Genomic DNA, 20,180 nt, shown 5'->3' with positions numbered 1-20,180 from the left:
TCGCTCATTATCAATGTCTACACCAATATATATGTCAACAATTTTATTCAATTAAAGTATATACAGAGTGGATGTCCATACGACAAATTTACAAAATGAAAAACTATAACCGAACACTTCGGTCAAATAAATTTCCATATATTGAATTGAGAATTAAGTGTAAGGTATTTCCAAAGGATATTGAAATCAAGTCAGTGATGCAAGTCGGAAGATAAAATCAACAATCTTCAAGAATCTCAAGATTCCCTCTTACTGCTCTATAATTTACCTAACCTCTTCTTCAAAGATCTCTGTGCCCTTCTTCTCTTTCTCAACTTATGTTTCTTCATCTTCAATCTTCTTTTTCTTAATACTGAGTCCATATGCATGGTATTATCTTCAACCTCAATGTCACTTAATGGTGCGAGTGGATCATTTTGAATAGTAGGATTTATATACTCCTTTTGAATAATAGAACTTGGACTACCGGATGCTCTAAGCATGCCGATTTTGTTTAAAATGCTAGGTTGTACATTTGGTGACGATGATAATGAATATAATGATAAATGTCTAGCTGGCGAAATGAAGCTTGGTATAGATGACTGAACCCTATTGCGCAAGAATGGGATACTTCTGAATATAATAGATGATCTGAACATCGTCCCTTTCTATTTTATGCCTTCTAATCTATGTTATTCACGAAAGTATTGGTTCTGGCTTCTTCGAAGTACGATTTTTCAGAGTTCAAGAGGTAGTGAAAAATTAAAATGCTTATGTAATCATCTATAATCACGTGTATATATACTAAGAGTATTTATGACTATTATATAACGTTTAGATGGTCTAATAATGATCTATTGATGCATTCATAACAATGTCGTCCGTGGTGTTTACCATGAAGCCATTAATGCCACAAATTCCATTGCTGGAGCTTACATTTCCGACCATACTACTCGTCCAATTCGTAACATCGTACTTTAGGCCGTGGGTATTTAATGTAATAGGTGTATTGCTTAATGGAAGCAATCCACATATAGGGGTCTTGCTTGTCGTATTGAAGAGCGACTTGCGCTCGTACTGGATGTAGTTTAACCCTTTTTGATCAAAAAATCATGTCTGAATGTGAGATAAAGAATATTTGCAAATGGGGATCAGATTTATTGAGTTTGTAGAGCTGGTTGATTGAATGTATAGTTTGATCAAATCTGCCTCCAATACCACCCAACATGTATATGAATACTCTTTCTGGATTTGAAGTATTCAAAGGTTCTCCTAGCTCAGCAAGGCCATTATTAGGTTCGATCTCATTGTACAACTTTTGCCTCAGCGATTCCGAATGAAAGTATATTTTTGATAACAATATTGATTTTGTTAGATCCGTAGAGTACTGTGAATACTGAGGGATCACCACTGTTCCTTTCAGCATGTAGTATTGTTTTACTTCGTCGGTGACAGAGTCACAGTCTCCAGTGATAAATTCGGGCACGAATTTGCTTCTATCACTTTCTTCCTCAAAGTAATTATATAATTGATTTGCACCTCCATCGGCACATATGTGTAATCGGGTATTAGGCCACAATCTTTCTAAATTCATATCCCGTATTGATTGGTTTAGTATAATGAGACATTTCTTAGAACTCTCTGAAGAATTATTAAAGAACTCAAATGGTTCAATTAAAGTATAGGGCTCAGATGGAGGTGGTATTTCTATATCATTAGGACGTTCAACTACCATTGAGTCTTCATTTTCGGGCATATTTCACCAAAACTATTGCTTCCCTTTTATATGATACCAAATATTCCTGTGAACAATTTTTATGCTTGTGCGAATTGATAGACCATATATTATTATCAAAAAGAACTAATTCTGCTACCTATATAATACAAGCAAAGTAACTATTAGGGAACCTATAGAGTCATTGTTAGTTATAAGATATTTTTTAAAGGCGACTAGTTTATTAATTAATTAGTTGTGGGAAATTTAAAGTATGAGCTCAACTAATAAGCAGACTTCGGGGTCAGCACCGGCCAACTCAACGGACCCTATTAATCCAACCAATAATCAGAATAATATTGTCCCACGAGATGTCAGGTTGTTGCACTTGATATTTGCCACACAAGGAATCCAAAATTACCAGGATCACGTACCTTTACAGTTGATGGATTTTGCTCATAGTACGTTTTAATTTTTTTACACATTTTACTTCATAATATATGAATACTAACGAATACAGGATATACGACGTCTGTCTTGAAAGATGCACTTATATACAACGATCATGCCAAACCTTTGAACTCGAACACCAACATTAATTCGAGTGCCAATTCTACAGTAAATACCGATGACATAAGGTTGGCCATAGCTGCAAGGACAAACTATCAATTCAAACCTACACCCCCTAAGGAATTGTTACTAGAGTTAGCCCACGAGAGAAATTCAAAGCCTTTGCCACCAGTCATCCCTAAATGGGGATTGAATTTACCACCTGAAAAATACTGCTTGACCGCTAGAGACTGGGAAAACTTGGAAGACGAATTCACCGAAGGTGAAAAAGAACCATCTGAGTCTGCTAATAAGAAGCTGAGACTAAGATAACTGGGCAAATCGTACTCGACCTTCAAATTACGAGATTGATAATTCGTCAAATACAATGTATATTTAGGCATTTGGCTCAGTTATCCAGGTTTTCAACAGCTTTCTTCAATCATCTTTCAATAATTGACCTCCTCTGTACATTATTATTCTTTCCTATATATCAATATATATACTTATATACGTATAAACGAATCTTATTATCATAATTAATGCCTGGGACTTGTAAATGTTTATGTAAGCACGTTTTGAGATTTCTAGTCGGAGGCAGTAACAAATAATAACACCTTATATAAAACATTAACTTCTGAAATTTAGAATACAACGCTATCAATAGTTAAAGAATACATAAACTAATTGAATATGCTTCTCACTACATTAGCTTCGATTCCTGAGTATGTTATTTTTAGATATACCAGAAGGGTCCATATTTAAGAGTACTTGAATTTGGACCTGGGGAGTTTTCAATAATGAATACTAACATTAACTTTACAGAGCTAAGGAGGAATATCTTGATTCTTCATTAATTGAAAGGACAAGTCGTTTGCATACTTTTACTGATTTAGGCCCTGCGGATTTATGTAATATTCATAAGCAATCAGTAACATCCAAAAAGAATTCTGAAATTGGAACATTTTTATACTATACTGGTGTCGATACGTCGAATTCTGCTTCAATTGCAGCACATTTGCAAGGATTGGCTAATTTGATAGGCTCAAAATCTCAATACTGGTTTGGAGAGAAGAAACATTGGAAGGTGCCAGAATTGACGTACTGTACTTATAATGCATTTTCAAAAGTTGATATGAGAGTGACTGTCCATATTCCAGGGAAATTTGAGAGTTCTATTATCAACAGCGATGGAAAATTAATTCATGATAAAGTTAGTGATAACGAATCTGAGAAATTATGGCTTGAAACCTTTGTGACATCAATTATTAGGTGTTTGATTGATTCTGATGATGATGATGCCAACAAAGTTGGAGGATTGGTTGAAGTACGTAAACTCAACCCTTTTAATAACGGGAAGACATCGAAAGAATTATTGGATTATTTCATGAAAGGGTTTGAGACGTTATTCTGGGATGGTCCTAAATTAGGATGTGGTATTGAAATTCCTCAGCCAACTATAATATCTAATTATTTGGTTGATGGTTTCATCAAGTGTGTTGAGTTGACTCAAAATTACGAAGAAGCATTGGAAATATTAGAAAGATTAAAAGAGAAAGAGCCAGGCGTAGTTACATTAATTGCGCAAGTCTTATTATTGAAAGACGAAGAAATTAAAGCAGTCCAAGTCATGAATGATGGTGTTATTAGTAATAACCGTGATGCTGACTTGTTATTGTTACAAGCACAATTTTGTGTCGATAAAAAAAGATATGATTTGGCATTGAATATCTCTAAACAAGCTGTGAAATCATCGCCATCTGATTTCAAAACATGGGCTATGTTAGTCAAGGTTTATACTAAATTAAATGACTTCGAGAATGCCTTGCTTACTTTGAACTCGTGTCCGATGAATTCACATAAAGAGAAATATTATCTAAAGAGAATTGTTCCACTAAAGGGTGGTAATGAAGACTTACATTTACCTTCCCCTGTTGATGTTACGTTAGATGAGGTGTCTAATTTACAAAGTAATGAGATAGGTTATGAACAAAGGAATTTAGATCCTCAGTTAATTAATTTGCCAGCCGCTAATTTGAAATCAACATTTGCCAAGGCTTATGATTTATTAACTGAAATTGTAAATAAAACTGGTTGGGAAGCGCTATTAAAATATCGTGCTAAAGTTTTCGTCATGGAAGAAGAATATCGTAAAGATAGAAATAGTAATGCCAATAATTCTAGCAATGGTCACACAAGAAAAAATTCTACTAATTCTGACTTGAATGGCGAGTCTACTGTGGAGAATGGAACTTCAAATGGTATGGAAAATGATGCATCCTCCACACTTGCCATGAAATCTCCTAAGAAGGATGATCAAACAAATATCGAAGATATGGATGAATCGTTAGAAAACGAATTCAAGAAAAAAAGATTATGTGAAAGATGGTTGGATAACTTATTCATGTTATTATACGAAGACTTGAGAGCCTACACGATGTGGCAAGCTGAATACGTTCATTTTCAAGCACAACAAATGGAATACAAGAAAACTACTTTAGAATGGGAAATCTTAGGTTTGATTGCTTACAGATTAAAGCATTTTAAGGAAGGTTCTGTAGCATTTGCGAATGCATTAAGCGGAAGATTTTCAGCCAAATCAACTAGAGAAATGCTAAGATATTACCAAATGGAAAGAAGCAAAATATTATCCAAAAATTCAGGTAATGCAAACAATTCAAATAATTCTTACACGCATAACTTTACGAAGGTTGTGAATCAATTAAATGAGAAAATATTGGAATGTTGTATCAAATTGCTTGTATGGAATCACAGATGGTACTGTGACTTTTCACCCTCATTAATAAATATACTTAGTGACTTGGTGTCGAAAGATGGTTTGATCAAAATTCAATCATTAGTCCAAGCAGTATATTCTAATAATATTAACGCTACTGCTTCTAACGATAACGGAAACCATGGCATCACGGATATGATGGAAGATATTTACAATTTTTTCAAGGAATATGAAATTAATGGTGCTGATAATTAGTGATATAGATCTTTGTCGTAATAACTATTTTTCCCCAGAGTTTATTTGTATTATCTTTTTTATAATAATATTACTATCTTGAACATTACCTAATGAATAGTAAATAGTCACGATGGATTGTGCGTTTTTTTTTTTTTTGCGATTATGTCTGCCACTAGATTTTTCACTTTTAAATCAAGATCACATTCCATATATATGCTGATAAGGAAGTTGGATAGTTAGATATTTGAAAGTTGTGACATTTTGTATATTGTTGTGAAACATATAGAACTTTCCGAAATTTAGAGGTAAATAGAACTCACCTGGTATAAACAAAAAGTTTTAGCAGCCTACAACATGACATCAGCCAGAGAAAGATTGGCAATGTTGCATTCACATATCAAGGACAATTCCAATATAAGATTACTGGCTGAGTTTCCAATGTTAGTTCAAAGTGAAAGGCAGCAATATTTGAATAGTAACTTTCAATCTGTTCCTGGAAATGCAAACTCGTCATATTTTGCATCATCGGTCATGAGACAAACAAATAAACCTGTGATGTCTATTTCTTCACTAAAAAGTAACAATCGTGTATTTCAATGCAGTTCTCAGCAAGATAATAGTGAAATCAATGCCTCTAAATCTATTTCTTCGACAACAAAGTCATTCTCAAATCTGGAATTTGATGAAATTTGTACTAATGTGGATAAAAAGTTAAGGCTATTGCTAGGAAATAACAGTCCCTGTGACTCTTATATACTTTCTGGAAAAGAAAGTTTGGGTTGGGATTTTTTGGGTTCAAATATAGTAAAATCATTAGACGATGATATACTATGCATTAGTACAGGTTTCTACTCAAAACAATTTGCTGAACACTTGCAAAAATACGTGGAGTCTGAAGAAAGAAAAGTTACAGTTCTAGAGGCGAAAATAGGGCACACTGTTTCCTTAGAATTAATCAAGAATGAATTAACGAAAAAAAGATACGGAATTATTGTCTTAACTCACACTGATAATTCAACAGGAGTGGTGACGAACATAGAGGAAGTTTCACAGCTAGTAAAACAAATTTCTCCAAGTACTTTAATTGTTGTGGATACTGTATATTCAGCAGGAGTTGAAGAAATACAGGTTGATAATTGGGGCATAGATTTTACTTTGAGTACATACCAAAGCTCTATTTTCACTACTGAAGTCTTATCATATATTTTACTATCTTCACGAGCAGTTTTAAAGATTCCTGAAGTTCTCGTAAATGATTCTAGGTCATCAAATAATAACAAAATACAACTAACGTATTCAGAGGAAATTTTTCAACTTCTTACTACATTGAATGACTCTCTTCAACGGCTTTTCGGAATAGATGATCAGCAAGATATTTCATTTACTATATCGAGTACATTACAATCTAAGTTACTATCCCGTTTTTCGGACTATAAATTAGCAGCCAGAAAACTACGTAAGACTTTGGTTAATGAAGAAAATGGAATAACCACAATCTCAGAAGACTGGTCCAATTGCAGCAATGGGATGACAGTAGTATACTTCCCCAAAACTATAGAATCTTCTGAATTATTAAGAACACTAAGCGAAGAATGTGATATTTGTTTAATCAACGGCACTCATCCAAGAATTGCATCGGAATATATAAGCATAGAGCATGCAGGCTTTAGGTTTTCTGGTAATGATATTGATGTGGACAAGGTAATTAAAATCATCCAGAAATGTTTGGCCAACTGTAAATGAAGTTACACTATTCTCAAAATAGATTTTAATAAATTTTCATAGACATTAAATATTTGCAAGATTTTTTTTACTATATACGGGTAACCTATGAGGGTTAAATTAATTGGAAACATCTGTACTACTCTGACCTTTGGTAGATTTATTTTCCTTTGCCTTTTCAATAGCATCAGTCAATTTCTTTTCTTCTTCGAATCCTTCTTTGGCCGCTTGAATCAACTCTGCTCTTGATTCTTCCAATCTCTTCTTACGTTCCTTGACCGCAGCATCTCTTCTTTCTAATTCTTCAATCCATATCCTTTCTCTAACTTTTGCTTTGGCTCTCAATATTTCTTCTCTTGATGCCTTTTGTTCTGGTGATTCAACTTGGAACATATATCCACCTGCGACAAGGGCAATCAATGTGGCCAATTGGAACCCAACTCTGTAACGGAAATACTTTTGTGTGTTTACTCTATCACCCTTTCTAATTGACTTAGTAGCTAAAATAATAGCCCCGGTTGTAGCGAGCACTCCGAGTGGGACTAACGGTTGCTGCTGGCATTTGAAAGCCATTTTTTCTAAGATGTCCATTTCACTACCAAAGGTTAGTACCCAATTCATAACAATATATAAAGCCATTAAACATACTCTTCATCAAACTTATCTGACCCATCAAAGGACGATGGAAGTTCTCTACTCATGTTACAATTACTTTTAGTTACTACTATATCGTACTATATTAACAGTGCCGAAGTATCTGATATTTGCTAGAAATTATCTCGATCATGTGACTCTTCGTAAAATCGTACGGTCTATTGCAACTACAACTTGAATTCTTTACTAGGTATTATCCTTAGAAGACGGACTTTCTTCTAATTGCCAACCTCCCATATCCATCATTGTATACTTTCTCTATTGAAGGACTGAAGTCTAGCGATAAAATACTCATAAAAAGCAAGTCTTGAAAAAGAGCATCCAGATGCCAAAAAACCTACAGTAAAAACAGTGGAGATTCATAATTATATGGAAAATCTATATAGCATATTGCAGTTAAGATTGGTATCCTGCTCCTTGATCTCCATTTATAAACATGCTCTACTCCCTTAGTTTTCAGCCAAAATAAACTCTTTGAATTCAACGTAGGCCTTGTCTAAGTCATCATTGACAATAATTCTATCATGGGCCCCAGTCTTGGCAAAATCCATTTCAGCCTTAGCAGCACTGATTCTCTTTTCGATGGAATCTTGGGTTTCAGTACCTCTTCCCTCTAATCTTTGTCTTAAGATTTCGATAGATGGAGGACTCAAGAACAAAAATCTAGCATTCAAATCAGAAGCTTTTACAGCCTTTACTCCGTCCATTTCGATATCTAAAATACAGGTTCTACCTTTCTTGGTGACGTCGTCAACGGCTTTGAATGAAGTACCGTAGTAATTACCAGAAAACTGGGTCCATTCAATAAATTTCTTTTCTTCGATAGCCTTCTTGAATCCCTCAACAGTGCTGAAGTTGTACTCAACACCATCTGTCTCTCCAGCTCTAGGCTGTCTGGTTGTGTTCGACACAGAGAATCCAAATCTGTCTGGAAATTCAGCGAATAACTTCTTTAATAAAGTAGATTTTCCGGTTCCTGATGGTCCTGAGATAACGATAGGTCTGCTCATAATGTCTATATATAATTTAAGCCAAGTATATGCGTATTTGCTTGTTTTGACACCAAATCATCTAATATTTATGTTTTTAAACCGTGTATTATGTCGACCCATCGAGGTAGTGTGCCGGTACAATTGAAACAATCCGTAACCCAAGACATCGTTTATAACTTCCTACTTAACCAATTATATACCAAATACCACCATATATTTCCTCAAAAATCATTCTATATCCAATAGAATTTACAAGCTCTTAGCCGTGTTGCTCAATGTTCAGCGAGTGAATATCGTCATCAGCCTTACTGTACTCATAGAGTCGATGGAACACTTCATTTATGTCCGTCCTGCATGAATTCGATGGTGACACAAAAATCTTTTTATCCTGCATATTGCCAAGCATTGAATTTTGGTGGAAAGACGGTTCTACGAAGCATATCATTAAGTTAAAGAAGGTAACAAAAGACTAGTAAATAAGCTAAAGTGACATTATAGGATGTCTGGAACTGAATCACTAAACCAAGTTCAACATGCCTTGAGCACGATGTATTCAAATGCGTCGCATGCAGACAAAAAGCAAGCCACCAGGTTTTTAGAATCATTTCAAAAATCGCAAGAAGCATGGGAATTAACCCATCAAATCATAAGCAATAGTGGGGAATCGATACAGTTCAGGCTCTTTGCGGCACAGACGTTAAGGTCAAAGATTACGTACGATTTGCATCAAGTTTCTGAAGCTAACTTGGAGCAATTAAAGGACTCGATCATCGAGCTAATTACGAAATATCCAGACCACTCGGGAAGAATAGTAAGAACACAGTTGTGTATTTCGTTGTCGCAGCTTGCGTTACAATACTTAACGTGGAAGGGTGCAATGACGGAGATCATTTCGAAGTTATCTGCGGATCAGACTACCATTCCATGCTTATTGGACTTTTTAAAGATCTTACCAGAGGAATTATCAGACGTTAAGAAAACTTCATTGACCGATGAAGAATTCAATGTAAGAACTCAAGAGTTGATAACCAGTAATGTGGAACAAGTGTTATTGATTTTGCAAAAATTGACGGAATCATCGAACTCAAAGGAAGTGAACACTTTGATCTTGGACTGCTTGAATAGTTGGATTAAGGAATGTCCTATCGAAACCATCTTACAAATCAATTCATTGACGAATTTGATTTTCCAATCTTTAACTGACGATCAAACCTTTGACCAATCAATTGAATGTCTTTGTACAATAATGAGAGAAACAAGAGACATCGAGAATCACGAATTGATTGACGCATTGTATCAACAACTTATACAATTGAATACATACATGACTTCAAATAAGGAAAAATTAGAAGACCCTGAAACTTTCAGTGGCTTAACAAGACTTTATGTTGAAGCAAGTGAATCGTGGCATGTATTAATTGCAAAAAACCCTAAGCATTTCAAACCATTGGTTGAGATCTTACTCGAATGCTGTAAATATGAAGAAGATCTTGATGTGGTAAAGTATACATTTTACTTCTGGCATCTTTTAAAGCAAATAATCACTATACCTAAATTTCAGGACTCGAAATTGGAATTTCAAGATGTTTACAGCAAGCTAATTTCAATTATAATTAAGCACCTAACATACCCTATTGTGGCAGATGATGATAACTTATTTGACGGTGACAGAGAACAAGAAGACAAGTTTAAAGAATTCCGTTACGAAATGGGTGATGTCTTGAAGGATTGTTGTGCGGTAGCTGGACCAACTATTTCGTTGAACATTCCATTTCAACAAATTCAAACTATTTTGAGCTCCAATGCTAATGAAACTAGATGGCAATATTTGGAGGCACCGTTATTCTCAATGAGAGCAATGGCGAAAGAGGTTCCCTTAAAAGAAAAAACTATTTTACCAACAATAATGAATTTTTTGATCCAATTGCCAGAACATGCCAAGATAAGATATGCAGCCACTTTGGTATTAGGTCGTTACACTGAGTGGACATCGAAGAATCCAGAATTTTTAGAACCTCAATTAAACTACATTATTAAGGGTTTTGAAGTAGCGAATAATACTAATAACAAAGATATTATCATCGCTGCTTCTCACGCTTTGATGTATTTCTGTCAAGATTGTTCCTCCTTATTGGTTAATTATTTGGAACAATTATACATGTTATACGGACAGGTTAGAGAACAGTTAGACATTGAGTCAGCGTATGAATTAGTAGATGGGTTGGCACATGTCATAAAACAAATTCCATCAGAGAATTTGTATCAGACTTGCGAAATGTTTTGGAAACCTACTTTATCTAATTTATCCACGTTATCAGGTAGCGGTAATACTAACGATGAAAGTGTCAATGTGTTAATTGCTGACCAGGTAGAAATTTTAACAACTTTCATTGGAGTATTAAGGTGCTCTGATTATGAAAAGCCTGATTATCCTATCTGTACTTTATTCATAAAAGAGGTTTGGCCTGCGGCTTCAAGTATATTACTGAACTATGGGAACTCTTTAAAAGTCAGCGAAAGAATATTAAAGCTAATTAAAAGTGCAATTCAATCATTCAGCACTTATTTAACTCCAGTTTTATCGGATATTGCTAATATTTTACACCATGGTTTCAAGCAAACTAAGTTCGGGTGTTATTTATGGGTATCGGGAATATTAATTAGAGAATTCGGTGATGAGTACTCTTCAGACGATATCAAGGAATCAGTTTATCAATTCGGTTTATCCCAGTGCTCTCTATTTTTTGAGTTAATAAAATGCGAGAATGATTTGAAGAATATTCCTGATGTTGTTGAGGATTTCTTTAGAATGATGAATGATTTATTAATGTTCTATCCATTCAAGATAATACCGAACATGGATTTACTCAAATCAACAATAGAAGCCAGTATCGCCACACTTAGCTCTCTCGAACAATTTGAACCACTTGTGTCGTGTTTACATTTCCTCATTGACTTTATTTCATGGGGATTGCCTAGTCCACCTATATCATTTTTCGACGAGAATCCACAACATATCCAAGATACAGTTAAACAATTTTTGGTTATGAATGATAATGGAGGTAATTTAATTAAAGTTGTGCTAGATGGACTTATATTCACTTTCCATAACGATATTCAACAGGATGCAAATGATTTGCTATTAAAAATCTTAATTGTGGTGCCCGACTACTCTATTGCCATAAGCTGGTTAACGAACGTAGTTAAAAGCTTACCTAATGTGAATGAAAAAGAAGTAGAAAAACTTATCAATACTGTTAGTGTTGCATTACCAAATAAAGATAACAGAAGGATTAGGTCCTCGCTCAGAGACTTTGTTAATTGGTATTCTAGAAAAAATGTCACTCCCAGGGCGGAATTCTAATCTACAACGTCACGAAATTGTTATCTTTTAAAAGATAAGACCATATGCAATATTTTTTGCGATAATAGTAGCAAGAATTATCAGCACCAAGAACAGAAAGAACAAACTGGCATAAACGTAAGAGTTATCGATAGCTTAAAGTTATGCTAGGAATTCCACAGAAATATCTACTCCACAGTCGCGTAATCACAGTTTATAGAACCGTATACTTTCACCTTCTAAATATATATCTACGATGCTTCAAAAGCGGCACTTCTTCCGGGTGTGAAAAATAATAAAAACAGTTATATATTTATGCGTAATTATCAGCATCCCACCAAAAGCGTCTTATTTCTCGCCGTTTTATATTAGAATTTCCGCCTCACAAAGGCATTCTCAAATATACGCAATATTCGTAGTAAATATTTGGAGCAGAACGCGACATTTTTCTTAACTTTCCTCGTACGAGATTCTGGAACCTGCAGTGTCTTCCGCGACACTTTCCAAGAGTGCGTTTGATCACACCATCTGTTCCCAAATTAGTAAGTTGGTTACCGAAAGTAGAAAGCGCGGATTTTTTTTATCGTGTTGAAGGACTCGGTAGAATTTTGTTTATGTTGACACATTTAGCTGCGAAGTTTTCAAATGGTATGTAAAAATTCTCACCAGCAATTCATGCTTTAAAAATAGGTTGGCAAAAAGTATAAAAGACTCGCGACACCCAGACAATTTACATTCTTTATTTTTTTCTCTATAGTAATCTAACTACCAGTCTTTCGTTTAATATTAAAATGCAATTCTCCACCGTCGCCTTATTCGCTGTTGTCGCTGCTTCTGTCAACGCCAGTGTTGTCACTGAAGTTGACACCGAATCTACCTTAGTCACCATCACTAGCTGTGAATCTACCGTCACTGACTGTCCAGCCCGTGAAACTTCTGCTCCAGTTTCTTCTTCTGCTGCTCCAGCTAACTCTACCATTGCTGGTGTCTCCACTTACGAAGGTGCTGCTGCTAAGGGTCAATACGCTGCCGGTGTCGCTGCTTTAGCTGCCGGTGCTTTATTAGCTTTATAAGCATGTTATTTAAAATAATTATTTAGTCTTATGAGATATAACGTGATACCTTAAATATAGAAACTATTTAAAATTTGGAATTGTAGCATTGATCAATTGTATACGAGCTGATGGTACTACGCAAAAGTCTTTTCCACTGAGAGCTCCAGATGCTAATAAGTCGGGAATTAGTTCTGTTGTGAATTGTACGAGACCTTCTCTTGTTTCTGGGTCAGTGAAAAGCTCGTTAATGACGTCAACAGCTAAGCCTGAATCTTTCAAGGCGACAAAAATGTCTTCCCAAGGAATAACGTCCGCCTCGAGTAATTCGATAAGAATTTCGATGATTGCTGGACGCACATCGCAATCCGTCAAAGCCATTTTGACAATTGAATTCACAAGCCCTGATTTTTTTAAGGCGACAAAGACCTTAACTAACAAATCCTCTACCAAGTCTCTTTTTTCAAGGCCCATTTCTTCACTTTCTTGGATTTCATTGATGTTACTAATCGTACCCAAAACATCTTTCAATACGTTCACCAACGAAAATGCTTTTTTACCCTTATTGATTAAATCTGTAAGTCCGGTTGCAGCAGCTTTCTCGAGCTCCAACGCATTGGCATCACTCATATTAAGACCCAATTCTTGGAATAAATTCATTTCATGATTGGTGTCTTGAGGAATACTTGCTGCAAAACAAGTAGTTATCAATGTCGCAAATGTAATTAAGGTTAATTTCATTTTCTTTCTTAGAAATCAATATTTTATGTTGAAAGCTAACTATCTAAGCTTATTTATATGTTTACAGCTAAGCATAACATATATATATTCTAACAACGAGACGTAGTATGTTTCTTCTTCGTCCGTTATACTGCTCATTTTATCCTAAGTTAAGGCTGCAACACATTCCCAAAGGGTATCTCTAGATCACTGATACTATTTTGTGAGCATTATATTATTCTAACTTTCATTAATTTATGCGATTTATCAAAATAATGTTTATAATGAAAAATGAATATATTTTATGCCACATAATGAGTAATTTCAAGACAAAAAGGTATAAGCTAACAAAATTAGCTACAAAGGGCCAAGTCTAACTTCATCACTTCAAGTGTTCATATTGAAAATTTATTATTGCAAAATTGGATATTTGATGATTTTGTGTAAGGAACAAAATTTATACAGGAGACGATGTCAAAATGACATATTTATGCAGAAGTTGGGATGGGGACGAACAATACATGCTATGTTAATAAATAAGCATTAATAATTACGAATAAATATATTATATACATATTATAGTAAGACAAAATTAGGCAGTAGGAAGCATTTCATAAGTATAGGCATTCGATGGATTCCTTCTCTTAAGTTTATTTAGCATTCTCAGGAATCGGGTAATATTGCCAGTCCTTTTAGTTCTATTAAATTCTTCTATAGTTGAATCTTTCAAGCTAAACCCAGTTCCGATTTCATTTTCAATATCTGATTTGTATTGTGCATCATGATTTATGATTTTAGGAGGTTTCCATTTTTTTAACAATAATGAGCTTATAACCACACTAACAGAACTTAAAGCCATGGCACAGGCAGCAGCAGCAGGTGGTAACATGATATTTAATGGTAGGAAACATCCCATAGCAAATGGTAACATAATGATATTGTAGATAGCAGCCCACAAGAAATTCATTTTAATTCTTGTAAATGTTGCATGAGATATATCTAATGCAGTCGGGACTCCAAATAAGTGAGAGCGTTGACCTTGGCCGTTGCCAATCAAAACAATATCAGCCGACTCAATAGCTATGTCTGTTCCTGAACTGATTGCCATGCCAATATCTGCCTGAGCTAAAGCTGGCGCATCATTAATACCATCGCCAATGAAAGCAATACCTACATTGCCATCACCGCCGAATTTTTTCTTCAAATCAACTATTACCTTATCTTTATGGATTGGCAAAACCTCACTGAAAATATTGCAAGGTGGAATTCCTAACTCTTTTCCTACTTTCATGGCTGCACCTTTTTGATCACCAGTTATTATACCTACCTTATAATTCTTCTGGAATTGTAAATAATCAATAACTTCCCTGGTATGTGGTTCTAGCGTATCACTCAATTCCATATATCCACTATACTTATTATTAATAATCACATGTGCTAGAGTATTGGTTGAATTTTCTAGAGTACTGGACAAATGCTCGTTTAAGGTAGGCTTTAGGTCAGTAAATTCTCTTTCAATCATCCGACCATTGCCAATATAAACGGTAAAGCTGTTGTCCTGAATATTTGGGAGCTTTATAGTTGCTCTAATACCTAAGCCGGTTAAAACTTTAAAATCATGAATGGTTGTATTAAATGCATCTCCTTCAAAAGTTAGATTCAAATTCCTTTTAGCTGCATTTACAATACCTTTTCCCACTGGATGTTCTGAATTGGCCTCAACCGACCCTACTAAATTCCACCAATCAGATAAGGTGAGTGATCCACTCAATATTTGTTTGCTATTACTGACACTCATATCACCTGTAGTCAAGGTACCGGTTTTATCAAAAAGAATAATATTGATATCGTTTGCTTTTTCCAATACGTCACCACCTTTGATTAATACTCCATTTGTTGCCCCGACCCCTGTGCCAACCATAACGGCTGTAGGAGCAGCCAATCCTAATGCACAAGGACATGCCACGACGACAACAGAAATCCCTAGCTTTAAGCAAACGAAGAATTTTCCATTCATTTCCTTTTGGAAAATACTTGGCAATGTTGCTGTTTCTTTATGAGTGACGTAACAAACAATTATCCAAAACGAAAAAGTAATTGTTGCTAAGATTAAAACTGTAGGAACAAACCTAGCAGCAATATAATCTGCAAATCGTTGAACAGGTGCCTTATTAACTTGTGATTCTTTGACTAAGTTAATAATTTGTTGTAACTGTGATTTCTTACCTGTTCTTAACACCCTGATGTGGATCAAATCAGGCCCATTGATAGATCCACCAATGACTTGATCACCTTTATTCTTAATCACCGGTAATGATTCTCCAGTTATGAGAGATTCATCAATTTCAGTCTCTCCTAAGACAATGACACCATCTGCTGGAACTTTTCCACCTGGTAAGACTATCGCAATATCATTTTCTTCGATTAAGTCGATAGCAATATTTCTAGTTGGCAAGTCAATAATAGCATCAGAATTTAATTTATTGTCTGATTCGACATTTTGTGATTTAAGAAATTCTTCATATTTATCAACATCAATAACTATGGTACAATTAGTTGGAGTTAACGACAATAATTTTGATAATGCTGTCGAGGTAGAGCCTTTTGCCTTATTTTCTAACCATTTTCCAAAAGAAATAAATGTAAACAACATACAAGTGGTGTCAAACAAGAGTTTTGGAGGTTTATTTGTTTGTCCCGACCAAACACTCATAACAATTGAAAATAGTGAAAAAATGAAGGAAATCAGGGTAGAAATACAAACCAAAACATCCATTGTGGCATTCTTACCTTTATTTTTAATGAATTGAATAAATTTTTTATTAAAGACAGCACCCAGATAAAACTGGACATGACTAGTCAATGCAAATTGTATAATTGATATTAAGTATAAGCCTGGGAAGATCACTAGCTTACGCCATATTTCTAAGTTCTGAGAATAACTGATTAATATCACTGGAACTCCAAAGATCAAACAATGCGTTAAATTGGATTTCCAGTATTGAATATCTTTGACTCGAGATAACAATCTTAATTGCGAAGCTGATGACTGGTCAACCGAATTAACCACTATAAATTTGATTTCATCAGTTAAGTTATTTAAAGCATCAACCAATTCTCTAATACCAAGTAATGATGAGTTATAAACAACAGATAGTTCATCTATGAAATTGCCATTCTCTTCGTAGATTTCTAGGTTATCGCGAGACCTTATAGCTTGTATTGTAGATGTATTGGCATCAGAGATTATAGGACCATTGGTATTATTATTAAAACTATCTTTGAATGCTAATTGAAAGTCAGTAACAGCAGGATAATTTGCTAAAAGAGCTTCTATATTGTATTGTAAATCCGTCAAGTCAGTATGCTCATTAATTCCGAAAATTTGCATAGTAATCTGCTCCTCTTCGTACTCCTCATGCTTTCCTAAAGACAGATGTTCAATTTCTGATGACTCGACAGTACACTCAAATCCACAATCTTCAATGATTTCTTTAATGTTTGTGGTGGCAATAGTATCTCTATGTTTAACTACAGCTTGTTCTGTGAGCAATGAAACAGACACTTCCAAGATATTTTCATTGTTTTCTAAAGCATTTGTAATTGATGCACTACAAGCACCACACGTCATTCCTGAAATAGAAAGATTTGTGATAATTATCGGGCTCTTCTCTGACCCGCTGTCAACTGGTATCGTTGAAGTGACCTGGATATCAAATCCGCAATTCTCTATAGTTTCGATGATACTGGCATCGCTAACACCGGAATGAGTAATAGACCCCTCACTTGTCATCAATGATATCGATACCTTTTCGACACCTTCCAATTTCTCTATTGCTTCAGTTATTGATGCTGAGCATGAACCGCAAGTCATACCCTGAATAGAAACTTTTGTTATATACAATGATACTCCGGAATCGCTGGAAATATTGTTTTTGGTTAATATCGCATCAAATCCACAGTCTTCTATGGCTTCTTTCAATTCTGAGCTATTGATTTTATTTTCATCATACTTTATCTTAGCTTCTTCTGTTATCAAAGATACAGACGCATTCTCGACTCCGGTCTTATTTGTCAATGCTTCTGTTACTGACGCAGTACACGCACCACATGTCATTCCAGACACATGAAATAAAGCAATAGAACTCATTTCTTTTGCATTAATGTCGATAAATACTTGACGTATTTTATATATAATAAGAAAAATGCTTATATATGATGAAAAATTTATCTTTTCGATCTATCCCGAAAGCGGAATTTTCAGGCACCTGCATGCAGGTCACTGTATAATCATTATCGTTTATAGTAGAGTTAAGTATACTAAATTAAATGGGTTGAACCCAGTTCGTATATATAGTTATACACTTAAATTATGCCTTCACTATTTGAAGAGTTTTTGTCTCTTAGCTGTTGCATCTTTTTCAACTTTTTGTCTATTTTACCCTTTCCAGGGCCAACTCCGTGAAATTTATGCGATAAGTATTTGAACGCCTCTTTCGTATTTAGTTCGGTACCTGATTCATCTCTATAGGAAAGTTTGACATCAGGATTGTAGTTGGAAGTGTCAAGCACTTTGCTCAGTTGAGGTTGATTTGTTTTCCTATAAGTGCCATTACTACGCGAGTTAGGGGTATTAGAGATGATATTTTTTTCTTTCAAGACTTGATCAAGATGCGAGTCAAAAATTTCTTCCCTTTCTTCCTTCGGTAAGTTCATATAGGATTTATCAGATTCTAAGTATTCCCTAAGCATTCTTGATTCGATTGAGATCTTCAATTTGAGAAGCTCTGCATGTTTCAATGCTTCCCGTTGTTGTTTGGACTTTTCGTATTCGTCGTCAGTTTGTTTCTGAAGAATTTGCCTTGATTGGAGGAACTTCAACGTAGAGGCAAGACCACCGTTAAATGCAGGGGAGCTAGTGTCCTCATGGTTGACGCTTTCATCTTCGTTTTTGACCGATGCAGCGCCCAGTGGTTCCATTTTCGTCGTATTATTGTTTGAAAGTACTTCATCATCTTCCTCTAATTTAATCTCCAGCTCTGATTTAATATCAGGCTCGTATTTTATATTGTTTATATTATTCTTTGCAATGACTTTATCTTCAAGAACATTTGCGCTTAATGAGTTTAAAAAGTCACTTGTGTCATCATACACAATTCCTCCTTGGTATTTCTGGGCGTCCACTGAAAAATTATCAAGATCATTCTCTTCATTCCACCTCTTAGAAAGTCTGACTTCCTCAGCTATTTGTTCCGGTGTCATATGCTTCCTATTTTTTTGCTTCAATGTTCTTTTCATCGAAAGGGCGGAATTCAATTCGGCATCTTCCGCAAGTAAGTCTGCCGGATCAAGTGTCTCGAGCTCAACTGATTTGATTGGGATTATTTCATCTTCATCTTTTGTATCTTCAGTAATTTCTGTTTTATTCCTCGATTTCTGAGATGCCTTTTTCTTTATCTTTTTCATTTTCATAGGTTTTTTTGGTTTAAGGTAATCATTTGCAGGCTGAAGATCTGAATCTTCAATATCTGAAAATAAATTCGATATCTTAACATGTCCCTTAGATGATTCTACTTCTGTAGGCTCGTTTCCCCCTTGATTCTTGGTTGTCAATTTTATTGTTGCACCTGTTATCATCAAATTGTCGTCAGCTTCGTCATTTTCATTGTAATCTTCGTCCATTTGAAACCCCCTTACATTATTTTTCACACGCTCAGCTCCGAGTTTATCTTGCAAGTCTTTCTTGAATCTCGCATCACGTACGAGTGATTCGTTGGTAAGCTCGTCTTCTTCTTTCTCTCCTAATATGTCAGTATCTTTCAAAGTGAGAATCTCGTTATTCTTCAAAGTAGATAATTCTTTTGAATTATGTCCCACCCGCAACCCATCCAGTTCGTCGGATTCGCTGGCTTGTACTTTTTGCTTCTTGACCGGCACCTTTGGTTGGCCTAACTTTTTCAACCAATCGTCAGTAGATTCAGTTTTATCATCTTCCAATAACGTCTTTCCCGTTGCCAACCTTTTGCGTGTTAGATTTCTTGCCTTAACATCATCTATTCTTTGCTTTATCTCGTCATCTCTCTCTTTACCTCTAATATCTGATTGATGTCTCTGAAAATTCTGAACTTCGTTTTCTTCTCTACTTGTCACTGAATTATCATCCACTGGTATTGGCTTAAGCCCTAAAGATAACCTGAGTTTGTTAGTCTCCTCGATAGATATTTCTTCCACTGCTTTAGCCGTCTTTGGTGCCTGCTTTGCTCTTTCCTGTTGAGTTCTCACATCATTTTTTTCATCATCCGGTAGAGGAATTGGGGCAAGACCTATACTAGCACGTAGCTTATTCGTTTCTTCGATTGATAATGATATTTCTTCCGTCATGGCCTTCTAATCTCTAATTTATACAATCAGTATGGTCTTAAAGGCATCGCTTTATCGGTGATGTATTGATTAGTCATGTGATGCAGCATGGAGTTTTTGT

The 20,180-nt window shown here is 35.2% G+C and overlaps 12 protein-coding genes across 12 annotated transcripts; 5 read left to right on the top strand and 7 right to left on the bottom strand.

Annotated features, from left to right (window-relative positions):
• Positions 1-257: 257 nt before the first annotated feature.
• AC631_00845 (mitochondrial 37S ribosomal protein mS38) lies at positions 258-638 on the bottom strand (the record flags this gene model as incomplete). The annotated part of the gene is made up of 1 exon (XM_015609675.1): positions 258-638. One exon carries the CDS (start codon positions 636-638, stop codon positions 258-260), a length of 381 nt encoding a protein of 126 aa, XP_015469462.1.
• Positions 639-1,081: 443 nt separating this feature from the next.
• On the bottom strand, positions 1,082-1,735 carry AC631_00844 (thiamine diphosphokinase; the record flags this gene model as incomplete). Its single annotated transcript, XM_015609674.1, has 1 exon — positions 1,082-1,735. One exon carries the CDS (start codon positions 1,733-1,735, stop codon positions 1,082-1,084), a length of 654 nt encoding a protein of 217 aa, XP_015469461.1.
• A 232-nt stretch (positions 1,736-1,967) lies between these two features.
• AC631_00843 (chromatin modification protein) lies at positions 1,968-2,575 on the top strand (the record flags this gene model as incomplete). Its single annotated transcript, XM_015609673.1, has 2 exons — positions 1,968-2,154; positions 2,214-2,575. The coding sequence occupies 2 exons, from the start codon at positions 1,968-1,970 to the stop codon at positions 2,573-2,575; spliced, it is 549 nt and encodes a 182-aa protein (XP_015469460.1).
• Positions 2,576-3,377: 802 nt separating this feature from the next.
• BUD7 (exomer complex subunit) lies at positions 3,378-5,234 on the top strand (the record flags this gene model as incomplete). The annotated part of the gene is made up of 1 exon (XM_015609672.1): positions 3,378-5,234. The coding sequence occupies one exon, from the start codon at positions 3,378-3,380 to the stop codon at positions 5,232-5,234; it is 1,857 nt and encodes a 618-aa protein (XP_015469459.1).
• Positions 5,235-5,570: 336 nt separating this feature from the next.
• On the top strand, positions 5,571-6,959 carry AC631_00841 (uncharacterized protein; the record flags this gene model as incomplete). Its single annotated transcript, XM_015609671.1, has 1 exon — positions 5,571-6,959. The coding sequence occupies one exon, from the start codon at positions 5,571-5,573 to the stop codon at positions 6,957-6,959; it is 1,389 nt and encodes a 462-aa protein (XP_015469458.1).
• Positions 6,960-7,058: 99 nt separating this feature from the next.
• AC631_00840 (uncharacterized protein) lies at positions 7,059-7,511 on the bottom strand (the record flags this gene model as incomplete). Its single annotated transcript, XM_015609670.1, has 1 exon — positions 7,059-7,511. The coding sequence occupies one exon, from the start codon at positions 7,509-7,511 to the stop codon at positions 7,059-7,061; it is 453 nt and encodes a 150-aa protein (XP_015469457.1).
• A 530-nt stretch (positions 7,512-8,041) lies between these two features.
• Positions 8,042-8,602, bottom strand: GUK1 (guanylate kinase; the record flags this gene model as incomplete). The annotated part of the gene is made up of 1 exon (XM_015609669.1): positions 8,042-8,602. One exon carries the CDS (start codon positions 8,600-8,602, stop codon positions 8,042-8,044), a length of 561 nt encoding a protein of 186 aa, XP_015469456.1.
• Positions 8,603-9,083: 481 nt separating this feature from the next.
• MTR10 (Mtr10p) lies at positions 9,084-11,948 on the top strand (the record flags this gene model as incomplete). The annotated part of the gene is made up of 1 exon (XM_015609668.1): positions 9,084-11,948. One exon carries the CDS (start codon positions 9,084-9,086, stop codon positions 11,946-11,948), a length of 2,865 nt encoding a protein of 954 aa, XP_015469455.1.
• A 770-nt stretch (positions 11,949-12,718) lies between these two features.
• Positions 12,719-13,000, top strand: PGA58 (Pga58p; the record flags this gene model as incomplete). Its single annotated transcript, XM_015609667.1, has 1 exon — positions 12,719-13,000. One exon carries the CDS (start codon positions 12,719-12,721, stop codon positions 12,998-13,000), a length of 282 nt encoding a protein of 93 aa, XP_015469454.1.
• Positions 13,001-13,063: 63 nt separating this feature from the next.
• Positions 13,064-13,720, bottom strand: AC631_00836 (uncharacterized protein; the record flags this gene model as incomplete). Its single annotated transcript, XM_015609666.1, has 1 exon — positions 13,064-13,720. One exon carries the CDS (start codon positions 13,718-13,720, stop codon positions 13,064-13,066), a length of 657 nt encoding a protein of 218 aa, XP_015469453.1.
• Positions 13,721-14,291: 571 nt separating this feature from the next.
• Positions 14,292-17,849, bottom strand: CCC2 (Cu(2+)-transporting P-type ATPase; the record flags this gene model as incomplete). Its single annotated transcript, XM_015609665.1, has 1 exon — positions 14,292-17,849. The coding sequence occupies one exon, from the start codon at positions 17,847-17,849 to the stop codon at positions 14,292-14,294; it is 3,558 nt and encodes a 1,185-aa protein (XP_015469452.1).
• A 215-nt stretch (positions 17,850-18,064) lies between these two features.
• AC631_00834 (U4/U6-U5 snRNP complex subunit) lies at positions 18,065-20,080 on the bottom strand (the record flags this gene model as incomplete). The annotated part of the gene is made up of 1 exon (XM_015609664.1): positions 18,065-20,080. The coding sequence occupies one exon, from the start codon at positions 20,078-20,080 to the stop codon at positions 18,065-18,067; it is 2,016 nt and encodes a 671-aa protein (XP_015469451.1).
• Positions 20,081-20,180: the final 100 nt, after the last annotated feature.

Source organism: Debaryomyces fabryi (genome assembly GCF_001447935.2).
Source record: "Debaryomyces fabryi strain CBS 789 chromosome Unknown contig00010, whole genome shotgun sequence".
NCBI lineage: Eukaryota > Fungi > Ascomycota > Pichiomycetes > Serinales > Debaryomycetaceae > Debaryomyces > Debaryomyces fabryi.
Note: the sequence above shows the minus strand (reverse complement) of the source record. Positions and strands in the feature narration are given on the sequence as shown.